Source organism: Mastigoproctus giganteus, chromosome 4, assembly GCF_048544385.1.
Source record: "Mastigoproctus giganteus isolate SK-2022 chromosome 4, ASM4854438v1, whole genome shotgun sequence".
Classification (NCBI taxonomy): Eukaryota; Metazoa; Arthropoda; class Arachnida; order Uropygi; family Thelyphonidae; genus Mastigoproctus; species Mastigoproctus giganteus.
The window spans coordinates 133,122,814-133,139,394 of NC_143578.1; the positions used below are offsets into that span (position 1 = coordinate 133,122,814).

Here is a 16,581-nt window from a genome sequence, read left to right on the forward strand (position 1 = left end):
CAAACTTAGAGTTCTAAAATCTAGACATTTCACCACATGGCTTTTCTTTTCTATTTATTTCATTACCGTAGTCTTAAAATCTTCTGGCCATTTCCCTTGTTCAAGCATTAACCTACATAATTCGTTAAGCCCACTTTCTGCAGTAATGTTATCAGCTCCATGCAATTCCATTAGTATATTTACTGCCTTATACCCCTTCATTTCCTTTAATGCTGCAATTACCTCTTGCTCTGTTATGGAGTGCCCCCAGGCTGCCTTGATTCATTATTCGTGTATTATTAAAATTATTGTCTTCCTGCCGCTCATTTCACCATTCCTCTCTTGGTTTATCTGTTACTGATTTTAGTTTATTGTTAATCTCTCTTTCTGCCTCCCTTACCATCTTCAGTATTAATATTTTTCCATTTCCTTCTTTCCTCCATTTTTCTTATCATATCTACATAATATCGTTATTGCAATCAGTGAATAGTTACATGAATGCCTGTTGCAATACCCATAACAGCGACAATGCTAGGGGTATCCTCTATCACCCATGGTTTCTCAGGTCCTATTCCTACACCCTATTTCCTCTTCATCTATTTTCTTTATATTGTCCATTAATCTTATCCCTTTTCTGTGCAGTCATTCTTTTCCTATTCCAATACTAGCCAATTTTATAATTTCTTATGTATAAAATAATAAAAGAACTACAATCCCTGATGTGTATGGACCAGTTTCACTGGTGAGGTCTACTGGCAGCTCTTAGGAAACCATGTGCACCCTGCCATGTTGTATTTTTTCCCTTGCAGAAATGTGATCTTCCAAGATGATAATGCAAGTGTTATTGGGTCTGCACTGTGCATGAGTGGTTCAGTGAACACAGTGAAGATATCACCTATCTTGATTGGCCTCCAAATTTGCCTGACCTCAATCCAATTGAACACCTGTGGGATGTTCTGGAACATGAAGGGAGGCTTAAATATATATATGTGTATATACAGTATATGTTTTTCACATGAGAGACCAAAGGAGTAAAAACATTGTTTTAGAGGTGATTTTGTGGTATAAATGAATTGTCTGTATATGTGCAACATGTCTTGAAACTCTACATGCTACCCTCTATTAAATGTGCTTAAAAATAATAATAGCTGTTTTTATATTTACAATAGTTCAAAAATCACTGTAGTGTGCACTCTTCCAGCAGAATTCATGATGACCTGACTTAAATGAACCAAAATTGAAAAATTCTCTGGAATTCTGATCCACTAGTTGATGAAACTGAATCATCAAAAAAAAAAGTAATGGAGAGTTTATTTTTTCCCCAAAATTTTGGTTTTGAAAACTTTTCTGTATATTATGTTTTTTCACCTTTTAAGAGAGAACTTTTCCACTAATGCAAAACTTTTTTTTAGGAGCTGCACATTTAACTTGTGCAATAAATAGCAAAGCAAATTTAAATATCAATAGTAGTTGATATTTTGATAGATCTATGTTTGCTGCATATACTCATGTATAGTGTGAGTTTTTATGACCAAGTTTTTATGCAAAAAGTTGGTTACACTATACGCATAATATTTTTGAGTTTGAAATTCATGCATTTTCATTGGGCATTTTCAGTGAACATAAGCTATACCACATGCACACATGATCATGGTAGGTTAACCTTAACAGTAAGGTCCTTTATCATAATATATGTTGCTACATGAAGAGTAGAACCTTTTTCATATATACCACTTTAAATTCACAAATACTTGATACAAATGGATATTATCAGTTCCGACTTCTGACGAATCAGTACTGTTTAGCGTTTACATAGATTACGTGCTATTTTCCAGTGGCTTTTGCTTTTTATAATTTTATATTCTCATCTGCATTCCTTTATTCCGTTTGTGTAAATCCTTATTTTCTATCAAAATGGATTCAAGAAGGAACAAATATACTGCTAAGTTCAAGCATAAAAGTGATTGAGTATGTAGAAAAGAAACAGTTGTGCAGCTTCAAGACAATTTAATACCACAGAGCATAGCATTGGGAATTGGAGGAAGCTGTCTACACAGTTTAGGCAGATGCCTAAGAACAAATGTGCAAATAGTATTAAGATTAAGTGGCCACAGCTAGAAGATGAAGTAAATAAATTTGTCACTGAAGCCTGGCAGAATGGAAACAGTGTTTCTCGTGGGCAAATTCAGATCTTTGCCCTGAAACAGGCAAAGATCTGAATAAGATCTAATTCTCCAGTGGGGCAAAGACAACTTAGTTGATTTCAACCCTTCTAAAACTCAGTCTTGTCTTATATCTCGCAAAAAGGATTCTTCTGCTCCTATGCTTATCTTTAATGACACTCCAATTTCTAGGCAAAATGATATATCTCTTTTGGGGATTACCCTAACTTCTAATCTCTCTTGGCACAAGTACATTACAAACGTTGCTTCCTCTGCATCTAAAAAACTTGGTTTTCTCTTTTGCTCTCAGCGTTACTTTTCTTCCAAACAGCTGCTCACTCTGTATAAATCGCAAATCCGCCCTGCCATGGAATATTTGTTCCCACATCTGGGGTGGTGCCCCCAAAACCTCTCTCAAGCTTCTTGATTCCATTCAGAAGAGGGCAGTTAGGTTAATTAATGATTCATCTCTAACAGAGTCTCTCCACTCGCTTTCTCATAGACGTACTGTTTCTGCTGCATGCCTCTTCTACAGATACTTCCATGGGTACTGTTCTTCTGAATTGGCTTCTATAATTCCTGCTCTCTCTTTCAAAACAGTCCGAACATGTGCCACCACCAGCCAACATCCATTTACCGTCCAACTTCAAACCCACAGAACCAACTTTTCATCTTCCTCATTTATTCATTCAACTGCCGTTTTCTGGAACAACCTTCCTTCATATGTATTTCCTGAAAATTACAATCTACAGAAGTTCAAGTCCAATGTCAACAAATATCTTCTTTCGTCTTCTCAACCTCCAACCCAAGCACGGTACTAAGTACTATAGGTTCTAATACCTCTCATGTTTGGGGTTCACATAAAAAAAAAAGAAAAAAAGAAAATGAATATTCTAATTTCAAGGCAAGTGCTGGTTGGTATACCAGATTTTTGAAAAGATATGATATGTGCTGCAACAGAAGACCTAGATTTCATAGTGCCTCCCTGCAAAATTGGATGATAAAATAATTTCATTTCAGAAATTTATAATCAAACATAGAAAGAACAACTATTTATTGATTTGTATTGGAAAGATGAAATGCCAATGAATTTTGACATGACAGTCAGCAAAACAGCGAAAATGAGAAAAATCAGTGTTAGAGAAAGACTGTTCTCCAGAAATCAGATTTATGTATGGCTGGTGGCTGAATCTGAGGCCAGTGGTAATTTTCAAGAGAAAGGCATTGCCAAGACAAATTCCCTAAAGGAGTAGTTGTGCATGTTCTTGAGAAAGGTTGGATGGACGAATAAGTTTGAAATATGGCTGAAACAAGTGTGATGTTCCCGACCAGGGGTATTGAGGAAAGAAAAAAGTTCTACTGGTCTAGGATACATTTAAATGCCATCTGATGCCATTAGATCCCATAACACAGATATAGCAATGATTCCCGGAGGTCTAACCAGCATTATACAACCACTTGATGTCTGTTTAAACAAACCTTTTAAAGGTGCCATGAGAGATCTGTGGAACTGGGTGACTGAAGAGAAAAGACTTTTACAAAGGAAAGAAGCATTTGGGTGCCAACTCGAGAAACCGTTTGTGAATGGGTTGTTTAGGCATGGTGAAATATCAGACCGGAAACTGTGGCACGTTCACTTAAGAAATGTGGCATCTCCCATGCACCTTATGGGACAGATGACAATTTTTTGTGGAATAGTGATGAAGAAATTGCAAATGATCCTATGATAGTTGAAGACACTGATGACCTGTATGATGATCAAGTTCAAGAAGAAGATTAGCATTAGTAGAGACATACGATACAAGAAAGAAAGCTTATACAGCATCATCCAAAAAAAAAGAAGAAGAAACTTCCCATTTCAAAACTTCCCAAAAGTTTGTACAGTTCTTCCTTTAAGTTATTTCAGCTACCAACTTCCACAATGACAGGTGGAAGTTTGTTCCAGCAATCAATCACCCACTGGTAAAAGGCAAACTTCCACACATCTATTCTACAGCTGTCATTCCTCAATTTGAATTTATGCCCTTTAAGTGTGTAATCTGAGCAAGAGGAAGAATCCCATCAGCATCGAGCCTGTTCAAACCATTCAAGGCACACCTCAATCAGATCACCTTGCAGGTGCCTAGTCTTCAGGCTAGGCACCTTCAATTTGCAGAACTTAAGCCTTTCTTGGTAAGAGCAACTCTTTGTTCCCCTCAGATTGAGATGTTATTTAGTAATGAAGACAATGATGAAAGAGTTTTTAATGGCTTTTAATTAATAAATATTCAGGAACAGTAGGTAGTATTTTTTTTTTTTTTTTTTGTTGTAAAGAATTTAATCCTCTTAATATGTCATACTTTGTGTATACCACATATAATAATGTCCTTAAATGCTCCCAGATTAGTGTTAATTACTAATGATATTACTATAGTATAAATTAGTTAGGTCCTTTAGGTTGTCGTAGACATTCTCTCAGATATGCCAGACAAGCTGTACTTGCTACCTGTGAGTCTAAAATGCTGATGGAACTGATATTCGGGTGACACTCAAGTCAAGTGGATCCAATTTCGGCGAAGTTTGATAATAAATGGACATGGCTCTACGTGGACTAATGTTATTAGCTGTGTCTCCCGGGGTTTGGTGCTGGGCCCATTGTTGTTTTGTGTATTTCTCAATGATATTGATGAAGGTATATCAGGTTTAACATCCAAGTTTGCAGATGATACAAAGGTTGGCAGGATTGTTAATGACAGTAAAGACAGAATGCTACTGCAACAGGATCTAGAAAAGTTAGGCAGATGGGCTGAGAAGTGGCAACTATGAAGTTTAACATTGACAAATGCAAATTACTCCTTATGGGTAGCAGTAACTCAAGAGAAACATACCAACTGTGTGGTACTACACTCAGGGAGGTGGAGAATGAAAAAGACCTGGGGTAATTGTGCAGTCAGATATGAAGTTCTCTGAGCAGTGCAGATGGGCTGCCAGAGCAGGCCATGGAGTTTTGTCAATGATATATACGAATTTTGCTGGCAGAGACAAGGTGACTTGCTAATCCCTTTGTATAAGGCAGTGGTCAGGCCACACCTTGAGTACTGTATACAAATCTGGAGGCCTCATTTTAGGAAGGATGTAGAGTCACTAGAATGAGTACAGAGAAGGGCAACAAGATTGGTGAGAAGAAGAAAGGCTTAAGTTCTGCAAGTTGCAGCATCTGGAGACAAGGCACCTGTGAGGTGATCTGATCGAGGTGTATAAGGCCTTGAATGGGTTGAGCATGCTGAATTCTGATGGGATCCTTCCACTTGTTCAGATTTGAGCAGGCTCAGTGCTGACAGGATACTTCCACTTGCTCAGATTAAGGACCTGAGAGGACATAGATTCAAATTGAGGAAAGACAGTTGTAGAATAGATGTGCGGAAGTTTGCCTTTAGCCAGTGGGTAGTTGATTGTTGGAACAGACTTCCATCTGTTGTTGTGGAAGTTGATAGCTTAAATAAGTTTAAGGCTGAACTAGACAAACATTTGTAGTGACCGGATGGGTGAAATGGGAAGTTTTTTTTTTTTTTTTTTTTGGCTGATGCTGTATAAGCTTGCTTTTTTGCATCATATGCTTCAGCTAATGCTAAGTCCGGATGGTCTGTGGCAGCCAAATCCTCTGCTTGCATCTTCACGACGGTGGGACTGTTAGTAATCCTGGGTATAACCTCCATGCACAAGTACACTGTCGGTGACCACCCATGCCCATGTGTAAACCAACATAAGTAGGGGTCGAGATGTGGCAACTACACCACATGGAGGAATGCTGCTCTTCTGTGTTACCAGGCAATACTAGTTGGTAGATGACTTATCAGCCAGTGCAATACCACCACTTTGCTTATTGGTGGCTCGAAGTGGTGGGACCCATGTTTAGTCCCCAGAGTTAAGTTCCAGTCAACCCTTTCCCATCACTTCCATCATGCAGTATAACTGATATAAATTGAGGTTATGATGGACATCATGGTGAGATCCAATCTTCCTTACATTTTGAGGGTACAGCTCTAAAACGGTGTTCGCAGGCCGGCTGCTAGTTAGTGCACCCGACCGAACCTATTGGTAACTTTCTAGGAGGCTTCCGGATCATCTAGTGTATAATCTTGCTACCTCTACTCTGCCAGATAGTGACTGGAGGGAGTATAAGTAGTGCGTATGCAGTGGGCATTGTCGAGGATCTGGATATATTCTTACCATGTGCATGGCATATCCAAAAATTTCATTAAATTATACAACATCCCCCCCCCCACATTTTTTCTTACTACTGAGTACACCATAAACAGTCAAACTAATAGAGGAAGCTTATCTGCAAAACGATATAAATCTCCCAAACACTTCCTAGTTCATTTCACAAATATATGTGGTCTCAGTTCTAATCTCAGCGATGTCCATTTCCACTTGCAGTCTACTGCCAAAGCCCATGTACTTTTTCTGACAGAATCTCAGTTATCGGTTGATTAAACCACTGCTCATCTCAGTTGCACAAATCGTTCACTGTATGATTCCTTTTGCCTCAAAGGTGGTACTTGTGAATATGTCCCTTCCAATATTCGCTGTCAGACTGGGTAATTTGGAATCTCCTCTGGCTTAAAATCTCTACAGCATTCTGACAAATTCATCTGTTGTCTCCAGTGGTGTATTCAGGCCGGAACCCACTGGAACGACTTTCCGGTACCTTTTTCTAAATGTCATAATAGAAAATCATTAAATTTATACACCTAATATTATGAAACGAGGAATATTACAACTTTCTGAAAGTGATAAAGCCCAAGAAACCTATAGGGAAACAGAAATCCAAAGAAGAAAAAAATAGTCAAGAAACACTTGTCATGATGAACCGAAGACGACAAATGAAGAGCAAGAAAAACACTGACAGGGTATACTGAGTATACAGGGTATTGAGTATACTGAGTTATGCAAAGCCATTAGGAAGAGACTCAGAGAGGACATAAGAAGATTTAACACAAGAAAAGTAGAACAAGCATTAAGGGAAAACAAAGGATTTAAATCAGCAGCCATGAGCAGTAATACAGAAAGACAAATGATACTGAAACTGAAGAATAGCGATGGTGTACTTATAAACAGCAGAGAAAGCATAATTGAAATAGCAGAAGACTACTATAGAGAATTATACAAGGAGCGAGGGAATGATACCAGCATCGGGGAAGATGGATTGCAAAGTAGCAACACATACGACATACCCGATATTCTTCCCGATGAGGTAGAACATGCATTGAAGAAAATGAAGAATCGGAAAGCCCCGGGGGAAGATGAAGTTACTGTAGAGTTGTTAAAATTGGGAGGAAGAGACATAACACAAAAACTGGCAAGGCTCTTCACAAAGTGCATTAGAAAAGGTGTGACGCCTAAGCAGTGGAATAATGCAATCATAGTTTTGCTGCATAAGAAAGGAGATAAATCAGAAATTGGAAATTATAGACCAATTAGCTTGTTATCCCACATCTACAAGTTGTTCACAAGAGTCATTACTAACAGATTAGAAAGAACACTTGATGAGAATCAACCGAAAGAGCAAGCTGGCTTTAGGACAGGATTCTCAACTATGGATCACCTTCATGTAATATCACAGCTAATGGAGAAAGCAAATGAATATAAAACACCATTATGCCTGGCATTTGTGGATTATGAAAAGGCATTTGACTCTATACAGCATAAGGCAATGTTTCGGGCACTGGAAAGACAAGGCATAGATACCCCATATATTATGATTTTGAAGAAAATATATGAGAGTGCTACCTCCTTTATTAGACTAGACAAAGACAGTAGAAAATTTAAAATCGAGAAAGGAGTTCGACAAGGAGACACAATATCTCTGAAGCTGTTTACTGCTGCCCTTGAGGAAGCTTTCAGAAGATTAGACTTGTCGCAGAAAGGAGTCAATATGAACGGAGAGTACCTAAACCATTTACAATTTGCAGATGACATTGTGGTTATAAGCCACGATCCCAAAGAATTAGAGGAAAATCTTAATCAGTTATGCACAGTTAGTAAGGATTTTGGACTAAAGATGAATATGGCTAAAACAAAAGTAATGATGAACAAGTATGCCACGGAAAGGGAAATAATGATTGAAGGAGCAGTAATTGAAAAGGTGGAGTGAGTCATATACTTATCTGGGACAAGTTATTAGCTGTAATAATGATAAATGGCTGGAAGTCAAGAGAAGAATAAATTTTGGATGGATAGCATTCAGGAAATATAGTCACATACTGAAGAGCAATATCCCAGTTTGTCTGAAACGTAAAATAATGAATCAATGTATACTCCCCACCATGACTTATGGAAGTGAAACTTGGGCACTCACCAAAAGAATGGAAGAGAAGCTGAGAACTACACAGCGAAGAATGGAACGAATTATATTGGGAATCAGACTTTTAGATAAGAAGAGAAACACATGGATTAGGCAGCAAACTCAAGTAAAGGACATTCTTATCAAAACTAAAGAACTAAAATGGTCTTGGGCAGGACACATAGCTCGAAGACATGATGACAGATGGACTAAGAAAATAACAGAATGGTATCCAAGAGGAGCTAGAAGAAAACCTGGAAGACAAAGTCGGAGATGGATAGATGAAATTCATGAGTTTTTGGGTAGTAAATGGATGGCCAGTGCTCAAAACAGAAGGAACTGGAAAGTTGCTGGAGAGGCCTTCATCCTGCAGTGGATTGAAAATGGCTGATGATGATGATGATTATGAAACAATGGCATAATCAACGGGGAGGGAGAAATATCTATTTTACATATTGCTACTAAAAATATATATTAATAGTAATCTTTAAAATTAATGGATCTTTAAAAATTTATTTAAAAACAAAAATATAAATTTCGCAATGAAACTTGAACATTTCTGACTAAAGTACAATGTGTTAAAGAGATCCAACGAATGAGATATACTGTGATTCGTGCGAATGCTGCATTTTGATTCGCCTTAAGCTCAATGCTAGAACTGGTTGTTCTATGAACCATGAGTCTGAAGTCTGATTCAGTTACTATACAGTTGATGTGACGTTATCATATAATCTTCTGGAGGAAGAGTGTTCCGGTACTATTTTTTTTAACAATACACCTCTGGTTGTCTCTACCGTTCTCCTAGCTCCACTAATCACTTGGAGCTCTTTGCAACTTGACTGTCTCCAGTCCATCTCAAAGGCTTTTGATTGTGTTTGGCATAAACATCTTCTAAACAAGCTTCCATGTTATGGTTTGCCAACTGTTTTTTGTAATTGGTTATCCAGTTTTCTTTCTGATCGCTCACTGAGGGTGATGGTAGATGGCTCTGTCTTCTAACTTCTCCACTAATGCTGGTGTCCCCCAAGGTTCAGTTCTTTCTCCCACTCTTTTCCTCTTGTATATTAATGACCTTCTTCCATTGACCAGAAATCCTATCTATAGTTTTGCCAATGATAGCACATTGCATTCCACTTTCCAGTTTGAGAAACCTTGCCCTGCTCAATCGGCTTCAACTTCTCGAATATCCACTACCAATTCCTTAAATGATGATCTCCAGGTAATTCTCCAGCTGGGCAAAGACAGCTTAATTGATTTAAATCCTAAAACTCAGTCATGCCTTATATCTCGCAAAAAGGATTCTTCTGCTCCTATGCTTATCTGTGGTGACACTTCGATTTCTAGGCAAGATGATATATCTCTTTTGGAGATTACCCTGACTTATAATTTCTCTTGGCACAAGCACATTACAAATATTGCTTCCTCTGTATCTAGATAAACCTGGTTTTCTCTTTCGCTCTTGGCGTTACTTTTCTTCCAAATAGCTGTTCACTCTGTACAAATTGCAAATCCTACCATGAATTATTGTTCCCACATCTAGGACAGTGCTCCCAAAACCTCTCTCAGGCTTCTAGATTCCAAAAAAAAAAGCGCAGTTAGGTTAATTAATCAATCATCTCTAACAGAATCTCTCCACTCTCTGTCTCATAGATGTACTGTTTTTGCTGCATGCCTTTTCTACAGATACTTCCATGGGCACTGTTCTTCTGAATCACCTTCTATATTTCCTGCTCTCTCTTTCAAAACAGTCCGAACACAGGCTGCCACCAGCCAACATCTATTTACTGTCCAACTTTAAACTCACAGAACCAGCTTTTCATCTTCCTCATTTATTCATTCAACTGTCGTTTTCTGGAACAACCTTCCGTCATACATATTTTCTGAAAATTACAGTCGATATGAATCACTATTTAATAGTTCCTTAGCTTGAGTGAGTGGTCAGGAGTGGGAGTGCAGTAATACACTCTCTGAGTAAACCTGACTGCTAAATACGATTGATCTGCCAACACACACTGGACTAGTGTGGCAGATTATGGCCCATTTTTTTTTCAGTGACTTGTTGAGGAGGTTTCCATCCTGAACATGGCTGCAGATTTATTTTATTTAGTGTGTGTGTGTGTGTGTGTGTGTTCTTATAAGTATTTTGGAGTGGATTTGTACAAAAACAGGAAAACGTCTTACATATTTGCTACAAAATGTGTTTAGGATCATACCCAATACTGAAATGTACTACTACGGTAGGCCTATCAGTACTGCTCAAAAGCTGGTGTCGCATCATACTCAAGCTATAGGAAAAAATCGGGTTTTTTTACCAATAAAATAAATAAATAAGGGGTTGCACTATACATGGAATTTGTTTATACATGAGTATATATGGTATTTAATTTCTTGTAAGGAAACTTTTATTAAAACAAATTTTTCCAGTAAAAATCTGATAATACTCCTGTTTCTTTAGTAAAATTTAATTAATTTTATTTGATGCTTCTGTTTTTCATAGGTAATATTTCTGTGCCATATCTTTCTCTTGAGGTATCTGTGTATGAAGTGAACCAAGATTCTGTAGAAATAGACTGGCATAGCAAAGAAGTTAGCCGGGAATCTTTAACTGCTTGTGAATCAGTATATGGACCATTACAAGATCCAAATCAGTTACAAGTCTATTCTAATTTTTTACCTGATGGTCATACTTTTAAGTTGATAGGTTTAACAGAAAATATGACATACCATTTTCACATGATTTGTTATAATGACACAAAAGCTAAATTCGAATCAAATGTGTTACAGTTTACTACAGGTAAGGCTTTTCCAATTATCTGAAATTACAAAACTTTTCTTGTTTTACTTGAAGATAATTAAAAAGAATGCTTTACTTCATCACTCCATATACATGTGTGATATTTACAGGTGCATTTTTAGACATTTGCATATATATGCGTAATGCACCTGTTTGTCTGTCACAATCTGTCTGGCCATGTAATTACTCTAATCTCAATGGATAGATGTTCATGAAATTGAATGTTTAGCTTCTTTAGAAAGATTTATTCAGTCATTTCCAAATTTTATTAAAATTGGACAGTATGAACCAGAGCTGTAATGCTCAATACATTCTACGTTGATATCAATATTTGTAAAATAATAAGAGAAGTTTCCGCAATATAGTACATAGAACACTTCTGTATGATACTCTCCAGAAATTAAAACGAAAAAATCGAAAAACTTGCATTAGAGTAACTTATCTTCCTTCATGGATTAGGCGATCCGCCTGTTGCGATCTCGAAGAGATCGGAACATCTTTTCTTTGGTCTTCTTCTGTCTCTTTTTCCTTTTGCTCTATATGTATAAGCTAATTTAGGGAATCTTTTATCTTCCATTCTTTCTACATGTTCTTTCCATATTTATCTATATTCTATAATTTTTCCATTAATTGAGTAAATCTTTAATTCCTTTCTAATATTTACGTTTGGTATTTTATCTAATTTTGTACATCCTTTAACATATCTTAAAAATTTTATTTCTGCAGCTTGTATTCTATTAATGTCTCTTTGTTTCAGTAGCCATGTTTCAGAACCATAAAGAAGTGTTGGTATTGGCATTACTTTGTAAAATTTCAATTGTGTTTCTTCCTTGTTTTCTTAGCCAGAGTTCTTTTTATTGTTCCACATATATTTTGAAAATTTGCCAATTTCTGGTTCATATCTTCTTCGACATCATATGTTATATCACGTCCTAGATATTTAAAATGTTTTACTTGTTCTAATATTTTGTCTATAACTATTTTTGTTCTCACAGTATTTTTCCCTTTAAAAGCCATTGTTATAGTTTTCATTGTTGATATTTTAGCTTTATATTCTTCTGTTATATGGTTTAATTTAAATACTGCTCTTTGTAAATTATCTTCACTATCATGAATAATTACTTGATCATCTACAAATAACAGTGTATTAATCCTTTCCTTTGTATTTAAATATATACCTGTATTAATTTCTTCTTTCCGTTTACATATCATATCCTCGATATATATGTTAAACAGAATTGGTGACAAGCTACATCCCTGTCTAACTCCTTGATTTATTATACTTTCTTCTGTTAATTTATTACCTGTATCTATTACTATTTTTGTTCCTTGATATAAACTCTGTATTATTTTTGTAAGATTCTTTGAATATCCTTTATTACTCAATATGTCCCATAGTTTTCTTCTGTTTACTCGATCAAATGCTTTTTCATAATCTAACATTAGAGTAACAAATAATTTAAAAAAAAAATTAAAAATCGATTTAACCCAATAAAACTCAATTTAAAACAATTAAAAATCAATTTAATGCAATTAAAAATAAGAAAATTAATTAAAAGAATTTTAACGAAAAAATTGCAAAAATATTTTTCTTCCTGAAGCTGACGGTGTTTTTCGACCGTATGTTGTGATCACAGGAATGAAAATTACCGAATAGGGTTGCATATGAAACTTAAGTAGGGATTATTAGTCTTAGCGCATGCACGTAAAAGCCCACGAATTTGAGATTAGATATGGTCTAAGAACATTAACAGAATTTTCGTGTGATTTAATTTCTACGGTTTCTGCAATTAAGTCGCATATAATTATGTTGGACCCTAAGTAATTTGGCCTTTTTAAATAAAAATTTTTTTTTCATTAACGGCATGAAAGGCTAATTCTGATGCTGCTGAATGAGAAGCACGAACTGAGGCCGCATGTTGATTAACACGAATATTTAAAGGAAATGCGTCGAACCCTGGTAAGACGGGTCGCAATCACCTCAAAAAATGTTGTATACCAGGTCATTAATTTGTGTTGTGAACGAGGAAAAGGCTGAGCGATTGTTCAGTATAGTGTAATTTCCGTATTGGCCTGGCCACGATTTTAAATTGGTATCTTTAAAGAATCTGTTAAGTTGTTTGTGCCACTGTTCAATATGGGACAGAAATAGTTATTTTTTGATATTACTATTGTTGGTTGGTGTAGTATTTTGTATCCTATCCTTAGCTTGTACCCTAATTCTGTCTATTGTAGCAAGGGGATAACCCCTATTTAAAAATCTGCTGGTTAATATTTGTATTTCTGAGCCCAAAGCAGATTCCCTTGAAACGAATTCCTATCATCCAAACGATTGGTCTGTATTGAAGACCTCCATAGATTTGCGACGGGAAGCACAGACCTCAGATATAAAAAAACAAACACGTGAACAAATTACAAATATTATCGGGAGGGTCAAGACACGTTCATACGAATCCTAACACATTGTCGCAGGCTTGCAACCAAGTGCATGCAAGTTGGCTGACGACCCCGCGCATACACACAACGTGCTACCACGAATTACATCAGCTAGTTCGCGAACACCCCCTCACCCAGCATTCAACGAACCAACATATCAAACAAAAAAAAAAAAAAAAAACCGACGGAATCTGCTTTGAACTACCTCGAATAAGTAACGCTTCAACAGTGGATTCTCGAATAGGCAATACTTTGCCAATTATAAGTATCTGGGAGTTATTATAGATATAACCACTATTAGAGATATAACCACTTCAACTTTAATTCTGCTGACGAGGCTACTAGTGACGGTCGTGTTCAAAGCCGCTAAGTGGATTTTTCTTATTTATTGATTTGAAATTATTGTTTTTCTAAAACTTTTGATTTAAATTTAGTAGTATAACATTATTTTGTGATTTTTTGATTAATTTGGTGTATTTATTCTTTACTCGGCCTTGTAAAAGTATCGGTAAGGGTTTCCACATGTTCGTAACTACCGTTCGTAACTACCGCTACCGTTAGTAACTTTCCCGCCATTGTGATACCGTACTAGATATACCGTAGGTTATATACCGTACTAGATAGCGTTAGTTGAACTTCGTTAGCAGTTAAATTATACGTTTAAATAAATACATATAATGACTTAGATTACAAACGTAATATAATTAATAACATAACATAATTAATTAATAAATTAATAGAATCATGACTCAGACCAGAGCAGCAAAGCAAAAGGCTCAAGCTAATGGAAGTGCTGTGGCTCAGAGCAGAACTGAGGGGGGCAGTTGTCCTCTGACTCACAGCCTTATAAAATGCACTGTTTGCTTGATGTTTGCAGAGCAATCGGGTACGGGACATGATACTGCCAAGGGGGATGTCTTTGTGTGTGCGCGATGCAAGGAGTGTATCGATATCAGGCAACAACTCGGCGTTCTTGTGGGCCTATATGAGAGCTTGAAGGACAGGGTGGATGCCCTCGAAGAAACTAAATTGAGGGGCCCATCAAGCTCTCAGCTGCCCACATCAACGCCAGAGCTTGCACTTGGGCATCGCGTGACACAGAGACAACCCCTAAGGCAGAATGCACTGGTCCCGAAGGAACTAGTAGTTGTTGGTGACTCTATTGTCAGGGAAACGGGGAACATCTTTGTAAAAAAGATAGGTGGAACAGGACCAGGGTATGTCTGCCAGGGGCAAAGGTTGATGACGTTGTAGATCGAATATCATCTTTTAAGGGCACAAAAGGTGATATAGTTGTACACGTTGGCACTAATAATATTAAGAGTAGGAGACCGGCAGAATTACTTAACAAGTACAGGTCACTGTTGAACAAAAGCCGAGAATTAGGGTTGAATTTGAAAGTGTCTGCAATTCTGCCCAGACACAATAGGAGGGAGTATATGATGAGAGCCTTGTCGATCAATTCGGCCCTGGAAAGATTGTGCAAGGCTCAAGGGGTAGAATTTTTTTCAGCCTGGACTGTACTTGTTAACAGGAGAGATTGCTTCTACAGGGATGGGATACACTTAAATAGAAAGGGTGCAAGAATATTTGCTGATGCTATCGAGGCAGTGTTAGGTGGGTCGGAAAACTGCTAGCTTGGGGGGAGACAAAGACCAATAGATTGACAGTAGCCACTGGCAGAGGTGAAAGAGATTCTTGCACTGCTTCTATTAGAATGAACAGAAGCCTGAAAAACAAGATGCATGGTATTTCAGAGACTGCTGGGAGCCATTGCGGTACAAGTAAACACATGGGTTGTGTTAGGGTAGCTAAGAATAGAAACAGGTGCAGGTATACTTGCGTGTACACCAATGCTAGGAGTTTAGTAAATAAATTTGATGAATTTGAGGTATTGCTCAAAACATTGAAGGCAGATATTGTTGGGATATCAGAGACGTGGTGTCACACAGATATAAGGGATGCAGAACTGCAATTTGGGGAGTACAACGTCTACAGAAAGGATAGACAGGATAGGAAGGGGGGAGGGGTTATGCTATTAGTTAAGAAACACATAAAAACCAAGGAAGTGAAGCCAGTCGACATCGCTGGACAGTGCAGTGTGGAGTTAGTTTGGTGTGACATAAACATTGGGAGATCAAAATTGAGAGTAGGAGTGAGCTATAGGCCTAATGACTCTGATGAGTATAATAAGGAACTGTACAGGGAAATAGAGTGGGCCAGTAAATCAGAGTGTCTTATAATGGGAGATTTTAATTTCCCAGATATTGACTGGAATTTGGGGGCTGGTTACTCACACACTAGCAGGGCTTTTGTGCATTTATTGGATGATTGTTTTCTACATCAGCATGTTCGGGAGGCAACTAGAGGGAGTAATACTCTTGATTTGATTATCAGCAGTGATTCTTCATGCATTAAGAATCTGCAGATAAATGAACCACTAGGTGGCAGTGATCACAGTGTGCTGAAGTGGGATTTACTCAAAGAGGTAACTACCATTAGGTGTAAAGGGAAGGGTTATTGCTTCCGTAAAGGCGACTACGATGGACTGAGACAGTATTTAAATTCTATACAGTGGGACCAACTGATGATGTTACCAACAGCAAATTCTAAATGGGAAGCATTCAAAGAACTTATCTTGGAAGCTACTAGGCTTTGCATACCAACTAAGAAATATTGTTCAAGGTTTAGGCCAAAATGGATGTCAGATGAACTAATGAGGCATAGGGCAGAGAAGAAAAATGCATGGGATACATACAAATTAACACATGACACAGAAGCCTATGATAGATACAAGTTGATATGCAACCAAGTTACAAAGGAGGTTAGGCAGGCGAAGGGAGATTACGAGAAATCCTTGGCAAGGGATGCAAAGAAAAACAGCA

The 16,581-nt window shown here is 37.3% G+C and overlaps 1 protein-coding gene across 1 annotated transcript in view; it reads left to right on the forward strand.

Annotated features, from left to right (window-relative positions):
* The window catches only part of LOC150087073 (uncharacterized), a 98,351-nt gene that overhangs the window by 46,090 nt on the left and 35,680 nt on the right, over positions 1-16,581 (forward strand). Inside the window, exon 2 of the mRNA XM_090371796.1 lies at positions 10,964-11,260. Within this exon, the coding sequence (XP_090227922.1) occupies positions 10,964-11,260 (297 nt within the window). The remainder of the gene's footprint in view (positions 1-10,963; positions 11,261-16,581) is intronic.